Source organism: Mycteria americana, chromosome Z, assembly GCF_035582795.1.
Source record: "Mycteria americana isolate JAX WOST 10 ecotype Jacksonville Zoo and Gardens chromosome Z, USCA_MyAme_1.0, whole genome shotgun sequence".
NCBI lineage: Eukaryota > Metazoa > Chordata > Aves > Ciconiiformes > Ciconiidae > Mycteria > Mycteria americana.
The window spans coordinates 57,897,704-57,919,305 of record NC_134396.1 but is presented as its reverse complement, the minus strand read 5'-3'; the positions used below and the strand labels follow the sequence as shown (position 1 = coordinate 57,919,305).

At 40.2% G+C, this 21,602-nt stretch overlaps 1 protein-coding gene across 1 annotated transcript; it reads left to right on the top strand.

The window, feature by feature from the left end:
• The first annotated feature begins 948 nt into the window (after nt 1-948).
• On the top strand, nt 949-20,504 carry FEM1C (fem-1 homolog C). The gene is made up of 3 exons (XM_075526489.1): nt 949-1,094; nt 1,694-2,421; nt 17,199-20,504. Exons 2-3 carry the CDS (start codon nt 1,878-1,880, stop codon nt 18,506-18,508), a joined length of 1,854 nt encoding a protein of 617 aa, XP_075382604.1. The 5' UTR covers nt 949-1,094; nt 1,694-1,877; the 3' UTR covers nt 18,509-20,504.
• The last annotated feature ends 1,098 nt before the right edge of the window (nt 20,505-21,602 follow it).

Sequence of the window (21,602 nt, the reverse complement as noted above, 5' to 3'; positions counted from 1 at the left end):
ACGTCTTTTAATCTCTCTCCATAAACTAATACCACCAGCTCCTTAGTCATTTTGATTGCTTTTCTCTAAATCCCTGTCAGTTTGTTTTCATCTTTCTGGTTCTGAGTTTCACAGACAAAGCAATTGGCAGCCTTCTTGCTGGCACAGGGTACAAGGGACACACGGCAACCCAGGCTGTGATGTATTGCTTCTGGACACAAAATTGTGAATCGCACTGTTTTCTCTTCTTCTTGTTGTTTTTTTTTGTTCGTTTTGTTTGGGGGTGGCGGTGTCCAGTTTGCATTGCAAATTAATGTCCAAATTGCTGACTCTTAATGCCCATGGGTCTTCTCCAAGTTTGTTTCTGCATGTGGTGTCCCTCCTTTCTGAGGCTTGCAGATAATACACTTGGTTGTGACAGAAGTTACATTCCCTCGCTCGGGTGCAGCTCTTTTAGCATCTTTCTCCCTTTTTACTACTATAGGAATAAACCGAACATTATGTGCTAAGCCCATAGCAAGCCACGTGCAACGTCAGAATAAGCAAAATTTACACCAGGCAGCGACGTTTTCCAGAGCCAGAGCATCCTCAGTGCTGCCAACATCGGACACTTCCCCCAGAATGCATCAATTAACGAGGCATATACAGGGGGTCTTTTGCCCCGGGGGCTGCGCCGCCCCCGACGCGAAGAGCCCTGCGGGGGGGCAGGGGGGTCCCCTCGTGGCGGGGGGGGGGGGGCCGCACACCCAGCCCCCACCTTCGGGACACGCCCCGAGGCCCCGCGCCGCCCGCTCGCGCTGTAGCGGAGCGCGGCGCGGGGGGGCGCCCTCGCCCGCCCCCTAGCGGCCAGCCGCCGCGCTCGCCGCCGCCCTTGAGCGGCGGCGTAGTCCCGCCCCCAGCCTCGCTGCGAGTGGCTGCCGGGCGCCCGCGCCCTTTTCTGATTGGTCCCGGCCGCGCCCAGGAGGCTGCGCCGCGCCGCGCCCCGGGCGCAGGGCCGGTTCTGGGTGGCGGGGGCCGGCTGTCATGGAGGAGCTGGACGGGGCGCGGGGGGCGGCGGCGGGCGCTTCCCTGTGAGGACGGCTGCGGCGGGAGGGGGCCGGTGGCGCCCCGGGAAGGTAACCCGCAGCCCGGCGGCCCTTTCTGGCCAGCTCCGGGCGGGCGGGGAGGCCCGGGCGGCCGCGGGGGAGCCGGGAGCGGGTTTGGGGCCCTGAGGGGAGGCAGGGTGGGGGAGGGGGCTCGCTGAGGGGGCGCGGCGGGCTTCTGGGCGGGCTGAGGGTGGTCGTGAGGGAAAGGGCAGGCTCAGACTCTCCTTACCGCCTGAGACTCGGCCAAAGCGGGGCGGCCGGGGCGTGTGTCGCCTTCCCCGCCTGGCTTTCTCCCGTGGGGTGTGTGTGTGCAGGTCACCGCGGGGGGGGGGGGGCTCTTTCCTTAGGCTACGCCTCAAAACGAGTCGGGGGTACGGCTCGTAACGCTGTAAAGGAGAAGAGGATTTTTCTGCGGGTGGTGTGGATAACGCGCGGGTAGGATCAGCCCCCTCCCCTCCGACAGCTTTCCTTAGGGGGCACCGGGCAGCCCGGGGGGGTGCCAGGGAAGGCAGCTGGACGTCGGTGCACAACAGCAGCGAGTGGTTTAGGTATAGCTGTAGAAAAATACAGTTGCGGTTACTTGTTTGCGAAGTAGGAGGTGAAAACATCCAGAATTCTTTCTCTTGCAGATTTATAACAAGCACAGCCTGTGCTTTGTCAGGACCCTGTTCAGAGTCTCCATGTTGTCCCATCTAGGTGACACTGATCTGAGAAGAAGCTGGGGACATTCTGTTTGGGCTCTGCATTTCCAGTAAGCTTCTGACTGAAAAAGGCAGGCGTGTATCCTTCAAGAAGCAGAGAGGTACAGACTAAATGGATCTAAAGACAGCAGTGTTCAACGCAGCTCGTGATGGCAAGCTGCGGCTCCTTTCCAAGTTACTGGCAAGCAAAACAAGAGAAGAGGTAGCCATACTAATGTCAGAGAAAACCAATGGTGCCACACCACTTCTGATGGCAGCCCGTTATGGTCACCTTGACATGGTGGAGTACCTGTTGGACCATTGCTCTGCATCGATAGAAGTTGGTGGTTCAGTGAATTTTGATGGTGAGACCATTGAGGGGGCTCCACCATTATGGGCAGCATCGGCGGCTGGCCACTTGAAGGTGGTTCAGTGTCTGTTAGATCATGGTGCATCTGTCAACAATACAACTCTGACAAATTCAACACCGCTTAGAGCTGCCTGTTTTGATGGTCACCTGGAAATAGTAAAATATCTGGTGGAGCACAAAGCAGACCTGGAAGTATCAAACCGTCATGGGCATACGTGCTTGATGATCTCATGTTACAAAGGCCACAAAGAAATTGCTCAGTATTTACTTGAAAAAGGAGCTGATGTTAACAGAAAAAGTGTTAAAGGTAAGTTAAGTTTTTCACTTTCCTTGTGGTAAGTAGGGGTAAAGTTACTCATTTACCCTTCTTTAGGAAGCTGACATCCAAAAATACTCTTCTAGTCTCATAAAGTGGATGAGTAAGAGAGAAAGTGTATTTAGCTATGTTTTTACTGGATTTTTTCAATGTAATCCTTTGGTAACACAGATTGTATAATTTCATTCTAAATTGATACATTTTAATCTTAAACCCCTAATTCTTAAAAAGACTTAGTCATATGAAATGTCACATTTATGCATGTGTGAAAAACTAATAAACTTGCTGAGAACTCCTCTTTGTAGGAGGCTAGTGTAGCAACATATTCAAATATATGAGCATATACTCTTGTTTTTCATACTGTTTCTTAACAAACCAAATATGCTGTACGTAAAACTGACCTGTGCCAATAAGGCTAGTACAAGGAAAGATGCATAAAGGAGAAAAATTATTTTCTACATTGGAAATGAATAACCACTTTGCTCTTCACCCTCCTCTCCCTCCAAATTCTTGAATAATTTTGGACCTTTTTTCAGTGTTAGTAAACAAAAACATATATTAGCATTAAAGAAATTAAGCTGCAGGTGACTGTGATCCCAACCGAAGGACTTCCAGTGGTGCACAGATTACGAAGGACATCTCATTGCCTCTGTTTACAATTACCCTGGTGTTATCATTCAAAGTGAAGATTTCTGTCATTTTTGCTGTGATCTTAATTATGTGGACCTCTTGGTTTAACCACTGGGTTTTTTATTACATCTTAAACTTGTATGTGGGTGTCATGTTTGCCTGAAAAGCATACCAATTATTTCAGGTTATTGTTAATTTTTAGCTCCCTGAGCCAGGATTGTGTTTCAGCAGCTTATTTTACATGTGTAAAATAATTATTTACATATATGTATGTATATATATATTTTACGTATATGTATGTGTGTGTGTGTGTGTATATATATATATATATATGTATGTGTGTGTATATATATATATATATATATAAACCTAATCCACTAATAAACCTTTTTGTAGTGTAATACCCCACTGCCTGTTTCTGGCTAATTACATTTATAAGAGTATACTATACTTTACAGTTATTTCTGTTAAAGTATACTTTGTGTCTAGGTTATTGTATGATACTGGTAAATGCTAAATATGAGAGTAATCTTTGGAAAAGCTGTTCAGTTAAATATGCCTTTTTTTCAGCAAATCATGCAGATATGTGGGTTTAATGTAAAGAAAGCTAAACTACAGATTTGTCATAGAGGTGGGCAGAGCAAAATAAATCTTCCTCTGTAAGGATTTAAGGTTGCTTATGAATCATCATGGACTTGTGATAGGATAAAAATGGCATTTTTCTAGACAGGGTTCTTGGAATAACAAGCTAAATATAAAGTGTGTATTGTTTTTTAGTTTTAAACCAATCCATTTATATGATAGGTATGAATAGGACAGTGCTGTTAAATATCTGATGTAACAAGGAAAAAGATGTATCTCTGCAGCTCTTTTTCCCCCTCATTTTGTGTTGGTGGAGTAGGCTTTACTTTACTGGTCCTTGTTATTCACTTTACTAGTGCATTAGTGTTATTTGTCTTTGTTTAAATGAATGACTGGCAGCCACACACTCCTGAGGATTTTCTCAGTGCTCTCAGTTTCTCTATTATTTTCATTCCTTCCTTTTTCTGCTTCCTTTACTTTCTGTGTGACTCGAGACTAGGCACGTGAGCAAAGGTTCATAAGGTATAACTGATCCTTATTTAAATTAAATTTAAAAAGAAGTTGAATTGGATATGTTTTAGTTTATTAAAATTAATTTTATACTTTGAACTGCCATGTGTACAAATGGATGTGTGTATGTAATATCTGTTGGTCAAGTATGTGGAGTATGTTTTTGTACGTGGAAATCCCTTCTGATATGACACGAGCATACTTTTTCTTCTTGGCGTCTTAAAGCAGTCTAATCTCTGAAGTTATTTAATAAGCAGTGGTGAGGTAAAGGAAGAGAGAAAGAAAGTGCTGTAAACCCTGAAAGTGAAAGTCAGCTGTGGAAAGACAGAAGAACTGAGCAAAACTGGTAGCCCTAAGTATTATAACAGTATGGGTATTGCAGTGGCTGAGGCTCAAGAACTAACCTTCTGAACTTAGTTTTGCAAGAATGCTCAGTAGCTATTAATTTCAAAATTAGTATTTCTAACAGGATTCATGCTACATTGTCATGTTCACCCTCAAAGTCTCTGTGTATTATTTTCAGTTTCTACTCCTCCCTGCTGTGTACTAAACAGTTTACCTGGTGTGTCTGTGCTTGTAGTAAGGAGATACAGAGAACTTGAGTGCTCTGCTCTTGAGTAGTAAAAGTTGTTGCTATCCTTGTATCTGAACTCTTTTTAGATAGGCCCCTTCCTGCGCCACATATGGAAAAGCCTACTGTTCTATGAAAGATGTAAAAGCTTTAGCTACTATACATTTTGCTGCATTTAAAATTACAATGCTCCTTATAAGAAAAAAACCATAACTTCAGTAGAGGTGCTGTTGTGTGAGGTTACTATAGATTCTTTTCCTGATATTATTCTTAAAACCATCAGGGGGATGGGGAGGGCAAAATTACTTGAACTATTCCTTGTGTTTTTCCACTGGATTTTCGTATTGCAAGGTAGAACTTTATTCATATTTTGAAAACCAGGAAACTCTAGAGCTGGGAAAGGTATGAAAATATTTTGAAGTGTTGACAGTTCCAGGGAAAAATCCAAATACTTTGAGATGAGAAAATAGGTAAGTTCACGGGCATCTAAAAGTCAGGGTGACAACTGAGGCTGGGTATGAAAGAGCAGGTGCAAACATGTGGTGAAATCCTGCTTCTAAAGTACAGGCAGAATCCCAAACTCTTTTGGACTGTGGAAATTCAGAATGCAGAGGTTCTTGAAAGACAGTTGTGGAAGTGTAAAAGTGCAGCTAGGAAATGATTAAGATATTCATAAAGACTTCAGAGTCTGAGTCGGATAAGATGCTACACTGAGGTAAAGTGTAGGTCTGGCACTGTCTCACAGGAGATGGTGGTGAAGAAGGAGGTAACATAATGTTTGGGGTAGATAAGTGCTATACTGTGAAAGATGGCCAATGGTTCTGAATTTAAAGTACAAACCTTTAGTTGTCTTTGTTTCTGCTGTTTTGCAGATCTGAACTTTCACAGTTTCCCCAAACTTTCATGAACATGTAGGCAGCACAAATGTAAACAAAGGATTTTTTAAAAAATGTTTGATGTTACATGAACAGTGTTAGTGAGAGGGGAAAACTGATACCTGGGGTAAGAAGGGGGTGGGATTTTTTCTCTTAGGATTGAGGAAGACAGCAAAGATATCTGTAGATTTTTTTTTTTTTTTTTTTTGGTAGAAAAGCAAAAAGCAGCCAAAGCAACACTTACAAAGTGAGTTAATTTACCACTGTCAGAGGCTTCTCCAGTATATTACTTCTGGTTTAAGAAGCTGCAGATTGAAAATAACAAAGCTTTGTAAGTTTCACTGGTATATAATATCATCTCAAATGGCAAGTTGTTGGGGTTTTTTTGTTTGGTTTTTTTTCCAAAAACAACACAGAAAACCTCTTAAAACATAAAGATCTTAAAGCTTTTATGCTGCTCTTAAAAGGAGGAATGGTGTGGATAATGCTAGAGTAGCAGAAACCTGAGTTTTTTCAGGAGGAGGCAGAACCCTAGAACTGAACCTCAAGTGAAGCACAGACGTAGCTTTGTGCTGGGTAAGGAGTATGTTCTGTGTGTCATCTGTATGCAGTTTTCTGTTCTGCTGCATTGTGAAGCCTGCCAGTGATCTGCTTGTTAGTCGTGCTCCTTTACCATGTTCGGAATAGACCTCTGGATTGAATACAGTGTTTCACTAACATGTTTCTGTGCACGGTCTTCATCTGGCTGCTGTGTGTAGGGAAGGAAATGCTTACTCTTGTAATTCAAGCAGTAGCAGTCTTTGGGCCTTCAGATTACAGATCTGGGCTCTCTTGGGGATATACCTGGAGCTGTGTGTGTTGGATTTTATATTTAAAATAAAATATTTCATATAATTGTGCCAATAAAATTATTTCACATGCAGACCATTTTAAAGGGATCTTATACATCTGTTGTAACTCCAGACAGGACACTTAGATCTTGCATATTGAAAATTTGCAACGCACATTTTGATAATTTCTGTTATGCTTTATCCTCCTCCACCGGACTTGCTGCAATAATGGAGATTGATTTCCTTCCTTTCTGCAATTAACGAGTTAAGTTATAGATAAAGTACACAGGTGCTGATAGCCAGGACGGTCTCAATGTAATGGCCTTATTTAGGATTCTTTTCCAAAATATTCACTTGAAAGGCAGATATTTTTTTCTGAACGTGGCTTGTAAGTCTTTCCATTGCTCAGCTGCTTCATATGTGGTCTCTTTCTCTTCAAGGTGATATCTGTGGTTTTTACTAGTGGTCTTTATTAACTCTGTCACTCTTCTGTTGTTAGCAGACTCATCTGCTAGCCAAAAGACTAATTTTTCTCTTCCTGAGTATTAGAAATTTTTGTAAGAACTGCTGGACTATGTGTTCCTTTAGGTGTCTCTTGAGATCTGCACAGGAATGTTTGGTTGCAAGCCCTGATTCTTTGTCATTTATGATCCTCCATACTACCGTAGCAGTTGGAGGGACTCATGTGTTTTGAAAATGCAAAACAACACTATGATTCACAGTCTTGTTGTTCTTAGATTCTACTGACACAGTATTTGATTAGAATAGCTTTGTAAAATAATATGGAGGACAAGGCTTGTTGACTTTGGTTGCTCATCTTGGAAAGTATAGAAGCATACAGACCTCAGTCTCTATGGGTACTGTATCAAGGATATATGTATAGTAGTACTATATCAAGGGCTAGTGCTATTTCAGTATTGTCATTCATGTGGGGTACTGGAAAGTGTAACTCTCAAACCTGCTGTAAGGGGAAGAAAATCTTTTACAGCCTACAGACTTGGCAGACCTAGAAATAGGGGGATTAGAGAGATTCATACTCTTTGCTGTATGATCAGTGTGATTTAGTATGAATTAAAAATAATTAATTTTATCTTGCAATGAACATTAAGAAGGCTGACAGGTTTGTTCTCTTCTAAGGTTTTTTGTCTTGTCTGCTTGCTGAGATTCATTTTGGTGGGGGAAGCACCAAACAAAAAAAAACAAAACAAAGCTTCTCCCCCTCCCCCCCCCCCCCCCTTTTTTTCCCCTTGTGAATAAACCCTTGCTCTAAAAGTGGTCTGTGTCCTTTTTTGTTTGTTTCTTTTTTTTTTTTCCTTTTTTGGTTGGTATTACATGGCACAGGGCACTGCATTTTGTAGATATTTTATGAGTGATGTTATGTAGAAACTGAACTTCAGTAGGAATGTCTGTAAATAAAATAAGGAAGATACAGTTTAAAGGAATACATTTTTGAATTTCAACTAAAAAGGAGTTTATGTTGAAATTAAATTATTAACAGCATGGTTTTTATTGGTAACCTTGATAATACAAGTTCTGGTGCAATACTTTGGTGAGCAAGAGAGCAATTCTTCCATTACAGAATATGGAAACTAGATTAAAATAATTTGAGATCAGCAGCTCTTTGCAATTTTTACTTGTATGTCTTCCCTTTAAGAAGAAATTCTTTAGTTTTCCTTTGTCATGCATAGTAGGCATAGGGATGTATTTTTCTGCAGTTTTCTTGTGCGCTGTCCATGCTTGTATGTATGTAGCAATACTTTTTTTTTTTTAAATCAGTAAAACTCTTGGAAGACTTAATTACTTCAAGTGCTCTGTTAGAAAAAAAATTAAGGTTACATGAACAACTTCACTTTATAAAAATGATTGATATAACCTGTAAGGCTGCAAAAATAAATACATGTGGTTAATTTTACATACTGGTCAGTCATTTAAATTAAATCTTTTTTTCTCTTATGTTTGAAGATCTTGGATATGAAATCAGATTGATACTAAATTTTAATGTAAGTTTTACTACCCAGAAATTTGATCAAGCATTTTGTAAGTATTAGGAAGTGGATGTACTTAATTGGTTGGAAATCAAGTCAAATCACTTTCTGTGTCATTGCTTCATTTTCTTTCATTCCCATGGCACAAGCTACCAGTCTATTTTGGGAATTATTTGCTTCTGACATAGAAAGACATGGCCTCGTTATGAATTTGAATGCCTCTCACACACTCCCATAAGCTTTTGGTAACACTGGATAGCTAGAGAATTAGTTCTGTGATATGTGAAGTGTTTGTGTAATGTTCATACCACTTTTAATGGTGGACTGTAACAAAAGAATAAAACATGAAGTTATGGTGCCAACTGATCATACCTTTTTCCTTAATTTGTTTTCGCAAGATTTGGAAGGACTGGAGGTGGGGTTATTCCATTTCTTTGTTGCTGTTTTGAATTAGAGGAAGTTATTAGGTAATGTGAATAGTAAAGTTTTATACAGATAGAAACTGTTTGTAAGTAGTATTAGCAATACAGTATAGTGGCACTCACTCTCTAGCAGAGAAGTACCGTGACTACCAAAACATTTCCAGTCCAATTTTGTTTCTGAATGATGAGCCTTTCATGTTGTTGTAATATTAGCTGTCTTATATATGTGATTAAATTCCTGCAGATCATTTTGGAATTAAAAATGGATTAAGAAAATTTAATTAAACCTCTTTTGAAATAAAATCATTCACACCTTTAAAAAAATACTTTGATTTGACCAACATCTTCGTATGTATCCCTTGGAAAACCGTTTATCAAAGAGAATGACTTTCAAATTACTTTTACTTATTCTCAGCCTTTTTCCTTTTTAATACAGCCGTAGATATAACATTGACTTTTAGTTTGTTACTGAATAAATAATGTTACAAAAATTGAATTAACTGCTGAATTGTGTTGAGCCACTGCTTATTCCTATCACTATAGACAATACAGTGTTTTTGAAAAGGCTGAGTTAATTCATAGTATGATTTGCTATACTTATTTGAACTGTTCAATTCCTGGCCAATTGTGGAACATAGATTATGAATTAGATGTTAAGGCCACTGCCATGTTTTCTTTCAAGTTCTTCGTCAAATTTGACACTTGATACTTGCTAGGTGTAGATGGCTGTTAATCTTGTTATTTCTTAAGGTTGGGGTTTATGGTTTTTTAAGTTGGCATCTCCCAACTATCTGTCTGCTCCTGTCTACTTCTAGTCTATGGCAATTTGTTTTTTTACAATGTATCCTTCCCGCTGCTCTACCCGTACCATCCAGTCAAACTGAAGTGAGGTGCAGCCACTAAAAATTAGTGGTGATGGCCTTACTTTATTAGTTTGTACACAGCTTAAAATAACTGTGGTTATTTTAACTCTAAGGGGCTACTACAATATAAGTAGCTAAAAAAATTACACTACTTCTGATATGCTGTCAGTAAAGCTGTTTAAGTCAGTAATTGTAATACGAATTTAAAAAAGTATTTTTTAAATGAAGGACATCCAGTTGGACAGAGTAGTGAAATTCCTTAGTCTTAAGCATATTTCCACGTTCTGCATAGCTGCATTGTAAATTAATGACATACTGTTGGATTGGACCTCAATTTACCCAGACAATGGCCAAGCTTAATTTGTGTGGATTTTCTCAGTATTAATGTGTCATAGCTTATATGCTTGGCAATTGATGAAAGAGTGTCAAGAGCAGCATTATATGGCGATGGATCTACAATGTGTAATACGAAGAGCTGCCATTGATCCTATTGTCAAAGCCAGCAAAATATATATTAATAGTTGTGAAGCAATAGTAAGAACTTTGGTGTTACTAATACCTTTGGGTTTATTTGTCTTTAATACGCTTTTATGTTACAACTTTTAAAATATCTTAAAAATATTGTCTTGAAGGTAGAAAATAGATGCCAATTCCAGTGTTTCAGAGCTCTGCTGTGAGGGATGGTATATGGAATTGAACATATCCTGAAATTGCTGTATTAACTGGTGGCTCAGCCAACACCCAGATGCATCTGGTTTTGCCTTCACCACTGAGTGCAGATGGTCTGAGGAACCAGCCAGTCTTTAGTTCTGGACTGACTGCTGTAGTTGCGTTTTAACTAGACTTTTTCCAGCATAGCAAGAAGACTTATAATATATGTGTAATGGAAAGTTTGTGTATTTGTCTGCTTTTGACACCTTTCCATCAAGGTCTCACGCTCCTCAGTATTGAGGTATCCACAGTTTGCTGGTCTGTGATGTGTGACAAGGACAGAGTGAATAATAGCTGAGAAACTATGCATGCCAAATTTGCCAGACTTCACCTATATTTGGTTAAATCTCTGTTTCTGTGATTGGAAATTTTGTTGGTCTTGGTAGATACTGTAGCGTGGCCAGACCTATACCTGACTTAATGCTCTCTATTAGTGATAAAAATTGCCTAAGGTATTAAAGATTGAAAATCACTTGCCACTGTATGAACTGATTTAGCTTTGTGAATCTTGATCTAACAGATAATTTCAGGTGCCACTTTGTGTCGGGGTGTCTTCCTCAGCTTACTGGTTAGTAAATTATAGTAAAATCACTGGCCACTATTCAGAAATGTTTCAGGAAAGGAATATTTTGCAAGTTACGTTCACTGTCTGTTAATGAAACAATCTGATATTTTCTGTGGGGGGTTTTTTCCAGTGTTTGGAACTTGCATTTAAAATACTGGTTGGGGAGACAAAATATGTTCCTAGCTCTGCTATAATTGCAAAAACCTGTTAAACTTGAGTTATTTTCAAAAGCTTGTAACTTTTTACACATCTTTTGTATGAATTTGATTAGTGCATCAGCTGAATTTTGGTATCTGGTGAGCCTGGATTGAGACTCTGTCCTGAGTAAGCATGATTCCTTCTTACCGCTGTTCTTCTGGTTGCTGCAATTGAGAGCAACAAAGAGGCCTTGAAACGTGCTGTCAGTTCTTCTTCAGATGGTCTATAAACAAGTTTGAGGAAGAAGCAGCAGACCAATTTCCATGTAAAGTTTTGAGAAGTGAAAGATTAGAAGAGAAAGAGTGAGGAGGGGATGATTGGGATACTAGTGGGGAAACCAAGGCAAAATGCTCAGTACCCATTAGAAAATTTTCATCTAAACAGACTGAGTCTCTACATACTTCTTTTTCTGCATACCAAAACTTGCAAAAGTGTTGGATGAACATTTTCTTGTCTTGGTGGCTTGTCAACAGCAGATAAAAGCAAGCTACTATGTGATAATTTGCTAATTCAGAACGCAGAATAGAGGTCTACATTGTGGATCTAAGGTATCTAGTTCTGCTGGCGATAAGTGGGTATTGAAGTTAGAGGACCATCATTATGGTTTGACCAGCTATTTCTGAATTTTGCTTTTGTGTTTTTTCTTCAACTTTATGTCCTTTTACTGTGTCTTGTTAGAAAGAAAATAAGTATGCTATGAAGTCATATATGAAGCTAGAAGATGTCAAAATTATTTGTATACACCTACATCAGGTTCTTATAATTGAAATGAAAATGGAACAAATTTTCTATTTCTGAAATGTATTTAATAAGTATGAATCTTTTTTCCTTATACACCTATATATGTACTAACTTTAAATTTTGAATTTATCCTACTTAAGACAGTGTAAACAATATGTTCTTGGCAGAAAGAATGTATTAGTGGAAACACTTTACCTCCATTTTAGTTTTAATTTATTTCTATACAGTGTTCAGCTTTTAAGACTAGCTCTCAGGCACTCTTTTGATTTGAGTTTCATTAGCTAAATACTCTAGTATAAAGAGTGAACTGTACATTCTAGAGATTAGAGCCTGTAAAAAAAAAAAAATTAAAGTGTCTGAAGATAAATAGCTGTTTAAATCAGTAGACTATATATCTACAAATACACACTTAGCCGAAACATGAGCTGAAGATTTCAAGACTACTGCTTTGTTTCCTAAACCACTGTAGTTCTGTTAGTGACTAGAAATACAACAGCAAGGCACACTGTAAATTGCTGTCTTGTTGGCATTAAAAACTAGCCTACCCAAAATGGAAATAAGGAAGTTTCAGGAAACTTCTCTAACTTTTAAAAGCCAAATCTGGTGACTGTGAACGGACAGAGAACCCTTAGAAAAGAAGGTCTCATTTGTGAATGTGGAAACTTGCTGACAGTGTAACAGAAACTGATGATGTGTTGGGCAGTTAACTGGAATTTGCAGGGCTAATGATGTAAGAAATCTTAATTGGAGGGGGGATTTTTACATAAGGTTTCTGTTAATAATTTGCATATTAATTTAGTGGGAGGCTGAAAAATTACTATGCCTGAATCTGTAGTATGTATAATGTAAAGAACAAGGTAGATTTAAATTGTGTAATTTTAAAAGCAGTCAACCACATAAGAGACTTTGTTGTTGGAAGGGGACCAGAAGAGTTTGTATCCATCTTTTTCCTGCTCCTCCAGTGAAGTGCTCATATTTAAAGTTAACCAAAATTTTCATCTATTTGAAGCCTAATAGTTAAATATTTAACTGTGGTGTCCAATGCTTGCTTTCTAATTTTTTGTGAATAGGGTTTTCAAACAGATGGCACTAGTGCTTACTAGAAATTTCCCCACATGGTTTTAGAACCGGAGTGGCTTTAAATAAAAGACTGTGCAATATCATGCTGATGGGAAATAATCTGCATGTAAATGATAAGACACTTATAAGATAGATGGCTGCGTGTTGTGTGTGGAAGGCATTTTTTTCCTCTTGGCTGTGGGAATCCTAACCAGAGGAGCAGAGGGATTAATGTGGGACTTCAGGATAAAGACCTAAAAAAGCATTAAGAATAGTTTGTGTAGGTATATACGTATGCTCGACAAAGTATCAAGGTCCCTCAGTATATACTGGCAGTCTCAAAGGCCCCAGCTGAGATGAAGGGCCTGTTGTGATGGATTGTATTTTCTGTTGTGTACAATTATTGCATCAAAACATGTAAATCAAAAGGGTTAGCAGACAGAGAGAGGAAGAGGTATAGTGCAGAGGCAAACAAAGCCAATGTTGAGTTAGCCCAGCTTTAATTTTGATACAGATCTCATTACTTTTTATTCATTGCTGGAGATAGAGGGGAAGGGAAATTTGACAAGGGAAGAAGGGAAAAGTGTAACAACATGGAGATAGCAAGCTTAAGTTTGTTTCATACTTGAAAGCAGATACAAAATCCGTTATTCAATAGAATAGACTATTTCAGTTGGAAGTGACCTACAATGATCATCTAGTCCAACTGCCTGACCACTTCAGGGCTGACCAAAAGTGAAATCATAAAATCGTTAAGGTTGGAAAAGACCTCTAGGATCATCTAGTCCAACCGTCAACCCAATACCTCTGGGCCTACTAAACCATGTCCTGAAGTGCCATATCTTTTTAACTCCTCCAGGGATGGTGACTCCACCACCTCTCTGGGCAGCCTGTTCCAATTCTTGACCACCCTTTCAGTAAAGAAATTTTTCCTAATATCCAATCTAAACCTCCCCTGGTGCAACTTGAGGCCATTTCCTCTTGTCCTATCACTTGTTACTTGGGAGAAGAGACCAACCCCCACCTCACTACAACCTCCTTTCAGGTAGTTGTAGAGAGCGATAAGGTCTCCCCTCAGCCTCCTTTTCTCCAGGCTAAACAATCCCAGTTCCCTCAGCCACTCCTCATAAGACTTGTGCTCCAGACCCTTCACCAGCTTTGTTGCCCTTCTCTGGACACGCTCCAGCACCTCAATGTCCTTCTTGTAGTGAGGGCCCCAAAACTGAACACTGTATTCAAGGTGCGGCCTCACCAGTGCTGAGTACAAGGGCACAATCACGTCCTTGGTTCTGCTGGCCACACTATTCCTGATACAAGCCAGGATGCTGTTGGCTTTCTTGGCCACCTGCCAGCTCATATTCAGGCGGCTGTCAACCAGCACCCCCAGGTCCCTTTCTGCCAGGCAGCTTTCCAGCCACTCTTCCCCAAGCCTGTAGCGTTGCATGGGGTTGCTGTGGCCCAAGTGCAGGACCTGACACTTGGCCTTGTTAAACCTCATACAATTGACCTCAGCCCATTGATCCAGCCTGTCCAGATCCCTGTGCAGAGCCTTCCTACCCTCAAGCAGATCAATACTCCCACCCAACTTGGTGTCATCTGCAAACTTACTGAGGGTGCACTTGATCCCCTTGTCCAGATCATTGATAAAGACATTAAACAGAACTGGCCCCAGTACTGAGCCCTGGGGAACACCACTTGTGACCGGCCACCAGCTGGATTTAACTCTATTCACCACCACTCTTTGGGCCTGGCCCTCTGGCCAGTTTTTTACCCAGCAAAGAGTACACCCGCCTAAGCCATGAGCCGCCAGCTTCTCTAGGAGAATGCTGTGGGAGAGAGTATCAAAGGCTTTACTGAAGTCCAGGTAGATAACATCTACAGCCTTTCCCTCATCCACTGGGCAGGTCACCTGGTCATAGAAGGAGATCAGGTTGGTCAAGCAGGAAATCAAATCACTAAGGGCATTGTCCAAATGCCTTTTAAACACTGACAGGCTTGGGGCATCGACCGCCTCTCTAGGAAGCCTGTTCCAGTGTTTGACCACCCTCTTAGTAAAGAAATGTTTCCTAATGTCCAGTCTGAACCTTTCCTGATGCAGCTTTGAACCATTCCCACATGTCCTGTCACTGGATCCCAGGAAGAAGAGATCAGCACCTCCCTCTCTACTTCCCCTCCTCAGGAAGCTGTAGAGAGCAGTGGGGTCGCTCCTCAGTCTCCTCTTCTCCAAACTAGACAAACCCAGAGTCCTCAGCCGCTCCTCACAGGGAATGCCTTCCAGCCCTTCCACCAGCTTTGTTGCCCTCCTCTAGATGCATTCCAGGACCTCCACATCCTTCTTAAATTGTGGGGCCCAGAACTGCACACAATACTCCAGGTGAGGCCGCACCAACGCTGAATACAGCGGGATAATCCCCTCTTTTGACCGGCTGGCTATGCTGTGTTGGATGCACCCCAGGATGCGGTTTGCCCTCTTGGCTGCCAGGGCACACTGCTGACTCGTGTTGAGCCTGCTGTCAGCCAGCACCCCCACATCCCTTGCTGCAGGGCTGCTCTCCAGCCACTCCTCTCCCAATTTATACTTGTGCCCAGCATTGCTCAATCCCAGGTGCAGAGTCCAGCATTTGGACTTGTTAAATTTCATGTCATTAATGATTGCCCAATGCTCCAATCTATCTAGACCCCTCTGCAAGGCCTCTTGTCCCATGAGAGAGTCAGCAGCACCTCCCAGTTTGGTGTCATCAGCAAACTTGCTAATGGTGTGTTCAACTCCTGCATCTGTCTCATTGGTGAATGTACGGAACAGAACTGGCCCCAGAATTGAGCCCTGAGGAACACTGCTGGTGACTGGTCACCAGCCAGATGTAGCCCTACTCATTACAACCCTTTGAGCCCTGCCCTTCAGCCAGTTCTTCACCCAGTGCGCCATGAACCCACTCATCCCACAGTTGGACAACTTGTCCAGAAGGATGCTGTGAGGGACAGTATCAAAAGCTTTACTAAAATCAAGAAAAACTACATCCACTGCCTTCCCTTCATCCACTAGGCAGATTACCTTATCATAGAAGGATATCAGATTAGTTAAACAGGACTTCCCCTTTGTGAACCCATGTTGTCTGTGCCTGATGATTGTATTGTTCTTCAAGTGCCTTTCAATAGCACCCAGTATGATCTTCTCCATAATTTTTCCAGGAACTGAGGTCAGACTAACAGGTCTGTAGTTTCCTGGATCTTTCGTCACGCCCTTCTTATAAATTGGAATAGCATTGGCTAGCTTCCAGTCAGCAGGGACCTCCCCAGACTCCCAAGACCTTTGGTAGATGATCGAGAGGGGTCCTGCCATAACATCCGCTAGCTCCTTCAGTACCCTGGGATGAATCCAGTCAGGCCCCATGGACTTGTGAACATTGAGCTGATACAGCTGGTCCCTTACAATTTCAGTGTCCACAAATGGAAAGTCACTGTTCCTACGCTCATGGTCTTCTGACTCAGAGGACTGGGCAGCTCAGGGTATCCATATTAATGAAGACTGTGGCAATAAAAGCACTGAATGCCTCCACTTTTCTTCATCCCTATTAGTCAGGTGACCATCTTCAACAAGTATCAGTCTAATGTTTTCTTTAGACCACCTCTTGCTATTAATGTAACTTTAAAAAGCTTTTCTTGTTGTCTGACACAACACTGGCCAGTTTCAACTCTAATTGAGCTTTGGCCTTTTGTGTCTTCTCCCTGTGTTTACGAACCACAGCTCTGTAATCTTCCTGTGAAGCCTGACCTTGCTTACAGAGATCATACAATTTCTCTTTCTTCTTGAGATCCACAAGTTCCCTGTTCAGCCAAGCTGGTCTTTGGCTCGCTTGCTTGACTTCTGACACAATGGAATTGCCTGTTCCTGTGCTTTTATGTAGTGGAGAATTCCGTTTTAATTCTGTTTTTTGGAATAATGAGACAAAAAAGGTCCTTAAAACCTGTTTAATTCTTTCACACAATAATATCAAGCATTATGATGTGTATAACTGTCTGGCAGCTGTGATATTTAATCAAATCTTGAATATTTTGATTTGTCATCTAAGCCTTTCATAGTCCATAGATGTTGAAACAGCTATTTTTTTATCTGTTAATGTTTGGGGTTTTGAAACTATTTTTAACTAATTTTTTTTCTATTAGCATGGTGGGGTTTGGACTATAATTTGATTACGATTCGAGTAATTGTGTTTCTCCTCTTGCAGGAAACACCGCATTACATGACTGTGCGGAATCTGGAAGTTTGGAGATCATGAAGATGCTTCTCAAGTATTGTGCTAAAATGGAAAAGGATGGTTATGGAATGACTCCCCTTCTGTCAGCTAGTGTGACAGGCCACACAAATATCGTGGACTTTCTGACCCAGCATGTACAGACCAGTAAGGCTGAGCGCATAAATGCTCTGGAACTTCTGGGAGCAACGTTTGTGGACAAAAAGAGAGATCTGCTTGGTGCTTTGAAATACTGGAAGCGAGCTATGGAAATGAGATACAGTGATAGGACTAATATCCTGAGCAAACCTGTGCCACAAACACTAATTATGGCATATGATTATGCTAAAGAGGTAAACAGCTCAGAAGAGCTGGAAAACCTTATTGCAGACCCTGATGAAATGAGAATGCAAGCACTATTAATTAGAGAACGTATTCTTGGCCCTTCTCACCCAGATACATCCTACTATATTAGATACAGAGGTGCTGTCTATGCAGACTCTGGAAACTTCAAGCGTTGCATCAATTTATGGAAATATGCTTTGGACATGCAGCAGAGCAATCTTGATCCACTGAGCCCTATGACAGCCAGCAGTTTACTCTCATTTGCTGAACTTTTCTCCTTCATGCTGCAGGATAGGGCAAAAGGCCTGCTAGGCACTACTGTCACATTTGATGATCTCATGGGTATACTGTGCAAAAGTGTTCTTGAAATAGAACGGGCCATGAAACAAACCCAGTGTCCTCCTGATCCAATACAGCTGAACAAAGCCCTTTCCATCATTTTGCATTTAATTTGCTTGTTGGAGAAAGTACCTTGCAGCTCAGAACAGGAGCATTTTAAGAAACAAACTATTTACAAGTTTCTTAAGCTTCAGCCTAGAGGGAAGAATAACTTCAGTCCACTTCACCTTGCTGTTGACAATAATACTACATGTGTGGGTCGCTACCCAGTTTGTAAATTCCCCTCTCTACAAGTTACTGCTATCCTGGTGGAATGTGGTGCTGATGTAAATGTCAGAGACTCTGATAACAACAGTCCATTACACATTGCTGCACTGAACAACCATCCAGACATCATGAATCTTCTTATCAAGTCAGGTTCACACTTTGATGCCACAAACTCTCATAAACAAACTGCTAGTGATTTGCTGGATGAGAAGGAAATAGCAAAAAATTTAATCCAGCCCATAAATCATACTACATTGCAGTGTCTTGCTGCTCGTGTAATAGTGAATCATAACATATACTATGCAGGGCACATCCCTGAAAAGCTAGAGAACTTTGTTTTGCTCCACAGATGATAGTGTGGAGTCCCAGAGTACTGTTTTTGAAGCACGACTTGGTGACAATATTTTCCTTGAGCACTGTTGTGATACACCAGCGTTCCCTTAGCTTGCTCCATCTTGCTCTCATTGGCTAAAGCGTTGTTAGCATCAGATCTGCAGAGTTGGTTACCCAGTATTTAATATGAATATGCCATATAATATATTTTGTGGATTATTTAGAAATGTAATGCCATATTTAGATTCTTAAAATTGTCTGCCAAAGGCTTGTCTATTCTGGTCTTATTTGCCTGTTGGGTGTTTGGGACTGAGTTGAGTATTTTCCACTGATGTCTTTTTACTATAACTGTTATGTGGATTTTATACAGTTGGAAGGTCATCTTTTTTTGGTTTTGCTTGAGCATTTCTACTCTTACTCTATTCTTTTTCTATGGACTCATTGCTAGACTGTACAAGTTGTATGGACTTGTTAACATTTGCAACTACCATAAGTGCTTTTATCTTCTCTATGCACTGGCTTAAACATGACTGTTGTGTGTGAGCATATTTCTATGCAGCAGTTGGCCAATTTCAACTTAAATGCCAATTTTGTTTTGCAGTTTGTTTGGAGCTCTTTTGAGAATGCTGTCTGCATAGCATGATGAATTTTGGAGTTACTTATCAGCTCTCCAAACTTGGGTTTGACATTTTTGACTGCTGTAACTGAGGTTGCTTTCCTTTTGATCCTCTGGAAATTCATCCTAAATTTGGGAGAAGAAAATCTCGCTTTTTCTCATTGTAGTCCACTTGAACTTTAAATCTGAAAATCATTTTATTGCATCGTGCAGTTAGGGGAAGAGTCCTCATTATGTACAGCTGACACCTTCCCCTTTGCACTAATGTCTTGCTTGTGCTGGTTATGTGACTAGATGTGAAGTTTGCTCAAAGTTTAACCTCAAACTTAATGATACACTTTAATGAGAAATAAGTCAAATGTATGCTGTAGTTTAAAATTTACAAATCAACTTTAGCTACAAAAGAAACTAAAGCATGTTGGTGGCATGATGCTTATCAGTCCAGATCTAGACATCATCTAATATAGTAAGTGGCTGTATGCCAGGGTATTGGAAGTTCTATAGCAGTGTCCTTCTTCATTTTAAGTAACTTTATAAATACTTGCATGGATTTTTCATCTCTACTATGTCAGCTGTACTTAACAGAAAGCGGAAGTTCTGTTGTGTATATAGCTCCTAATTAAAGTACCTATTTTTATAATATTTGCACAACAGCTTAGCTTTTACAACAGAAAGGGCTCTTTTGACTTGATAAGAAATCTATAAATGGAGATCATAAATGTGAGTGCGATTCAGGTAATTAATATAATTCAGCACTTTACTGTTGATTAATAGTAGAATTTATTATGGCACATTAGCCCTGCAAATGTCTTAAAGTGAAATTAATTTCTGTTGGATAGAATACAGTTTACTTGCAAGTTTAGTGGTCTAGCATATTGGATATTTTAGACTTGATGTTTCATTTCATCGGTGGGCGTAAGTGTACCTATGGGGTTCTCGCTCCAGAAATTCAACAAGTTGATTTAGGCCTTTGTCAGTGATAGAGATATTTAGAAACCAAATTAATTAGATAAAGTTGTTTTAGGAGGGTCTTTTGTAATATTTTATTTTTATTTTTTAAGTTGCTGTTGAAACATTTTTGTCATTTGTGAATTAAGTTGAGGAAGAATGTGTCTTGGGAGCATATAAGAATAGTTCTTCCTTGCTTTTGGGCTGTTTTGGGGTTCCTGTTAGTGTACAGCGTGGTGCTTACTAGCTTAGCCATTCTTGGGAAAAATACGGGGATGTTTTTAAACAAAGGTATGTTGAAAGCAGTGCTGTTTGTGTATTGCCACTTTCAGACTCTGTATTTTGAATCAACTTTCACCTGTTTGTCCCATGCCATGTCTACATTGTATGAAATTATGAGAATGAGGAAACCCTGTTAGTTTCTCTTGCAAATACACAAGAGTAAAATTCTACTCAATTGGCTGAATTTCTCTGATTTATAATGATTAAAACACATGCCACCCAAGTTGTCATTTGTGAGAACATATAGTTTGATTTTTAAATTTTTTTTTTATGCTTTTCTACTCTGTAAGTAGGGATAATCAAAAAATCACACCATGCTAGCAATGATCCACATTATACTTCAAGTCATAAAAATAATTCTTTTTCTATAGGACGCAGAGAAAGGAATTTTTAGATTTTTAGAGTTTTATACTCTGGAATCTGTACTGCTCTTTACTGGTTTTAGTTTAAATTTCTGTCTTTATAACTGTTAAATATCCTGTTTAAAATTAGTTGGACATTATTAGTCCAGAAATATAATCTAAAAATTGTTAATTTTTAGCAAATTTTTGAGTGGAAAACATTCCCAAAAGAGAAAGCATATCACTATTAAGTATATGTAAATCTAGTGAAAATTGCTACAAGGAAGGCTTATTCTGTTAGCTACTCTTTAAAAACAAACCAATTCAATAGGGCGTACTGATTTATTGTATGTAGTTCTGTCTAAATATCTACTAATGTGCATCAGTCCTAAAGACTATAACCTCCATGCAGAATTTAAGTTTTCATGGTGATGAGGCTATCTGCTGAACTCTTACCTTGCCAGATACTTGGACTTAGGTGTCCAGGCGGATGAGTTCATGCATTTAATACCACTTTCCATTTAGCCCTGTACGTTTATGTTACCCTGTTTAGTTTTTCTTAATTTTAAAACAAATTGGTATAGAGCCTGTACTGGGTAATGTGTTAGGGATTAGTTCAGCATTTGCTGGTTGGCAGGGAGGGTTGGGACAGCAGGCCCTGTCTGAGATGCATGTGCCACTAAAGCCTCTGCTAATGGGTAGTAGCAGTTTTGCCCCCTCAGCCACTGATTCAAGCTAGTTTTGTCTCCACTTCTGTATACATACCAACTTTCTGGACCAGATTTTTTTTTTTTTTATTCTTGTTACTATTCAGAGGTGGGAATAAATTTATTTTAGTGAAAAATATTGATGCTAAATGCAGTAGTGTTGCTAGCTGGACTCAAACTGTGGTAAGGCCAAGGAACTAAAGAGCATTCAGAACACAAA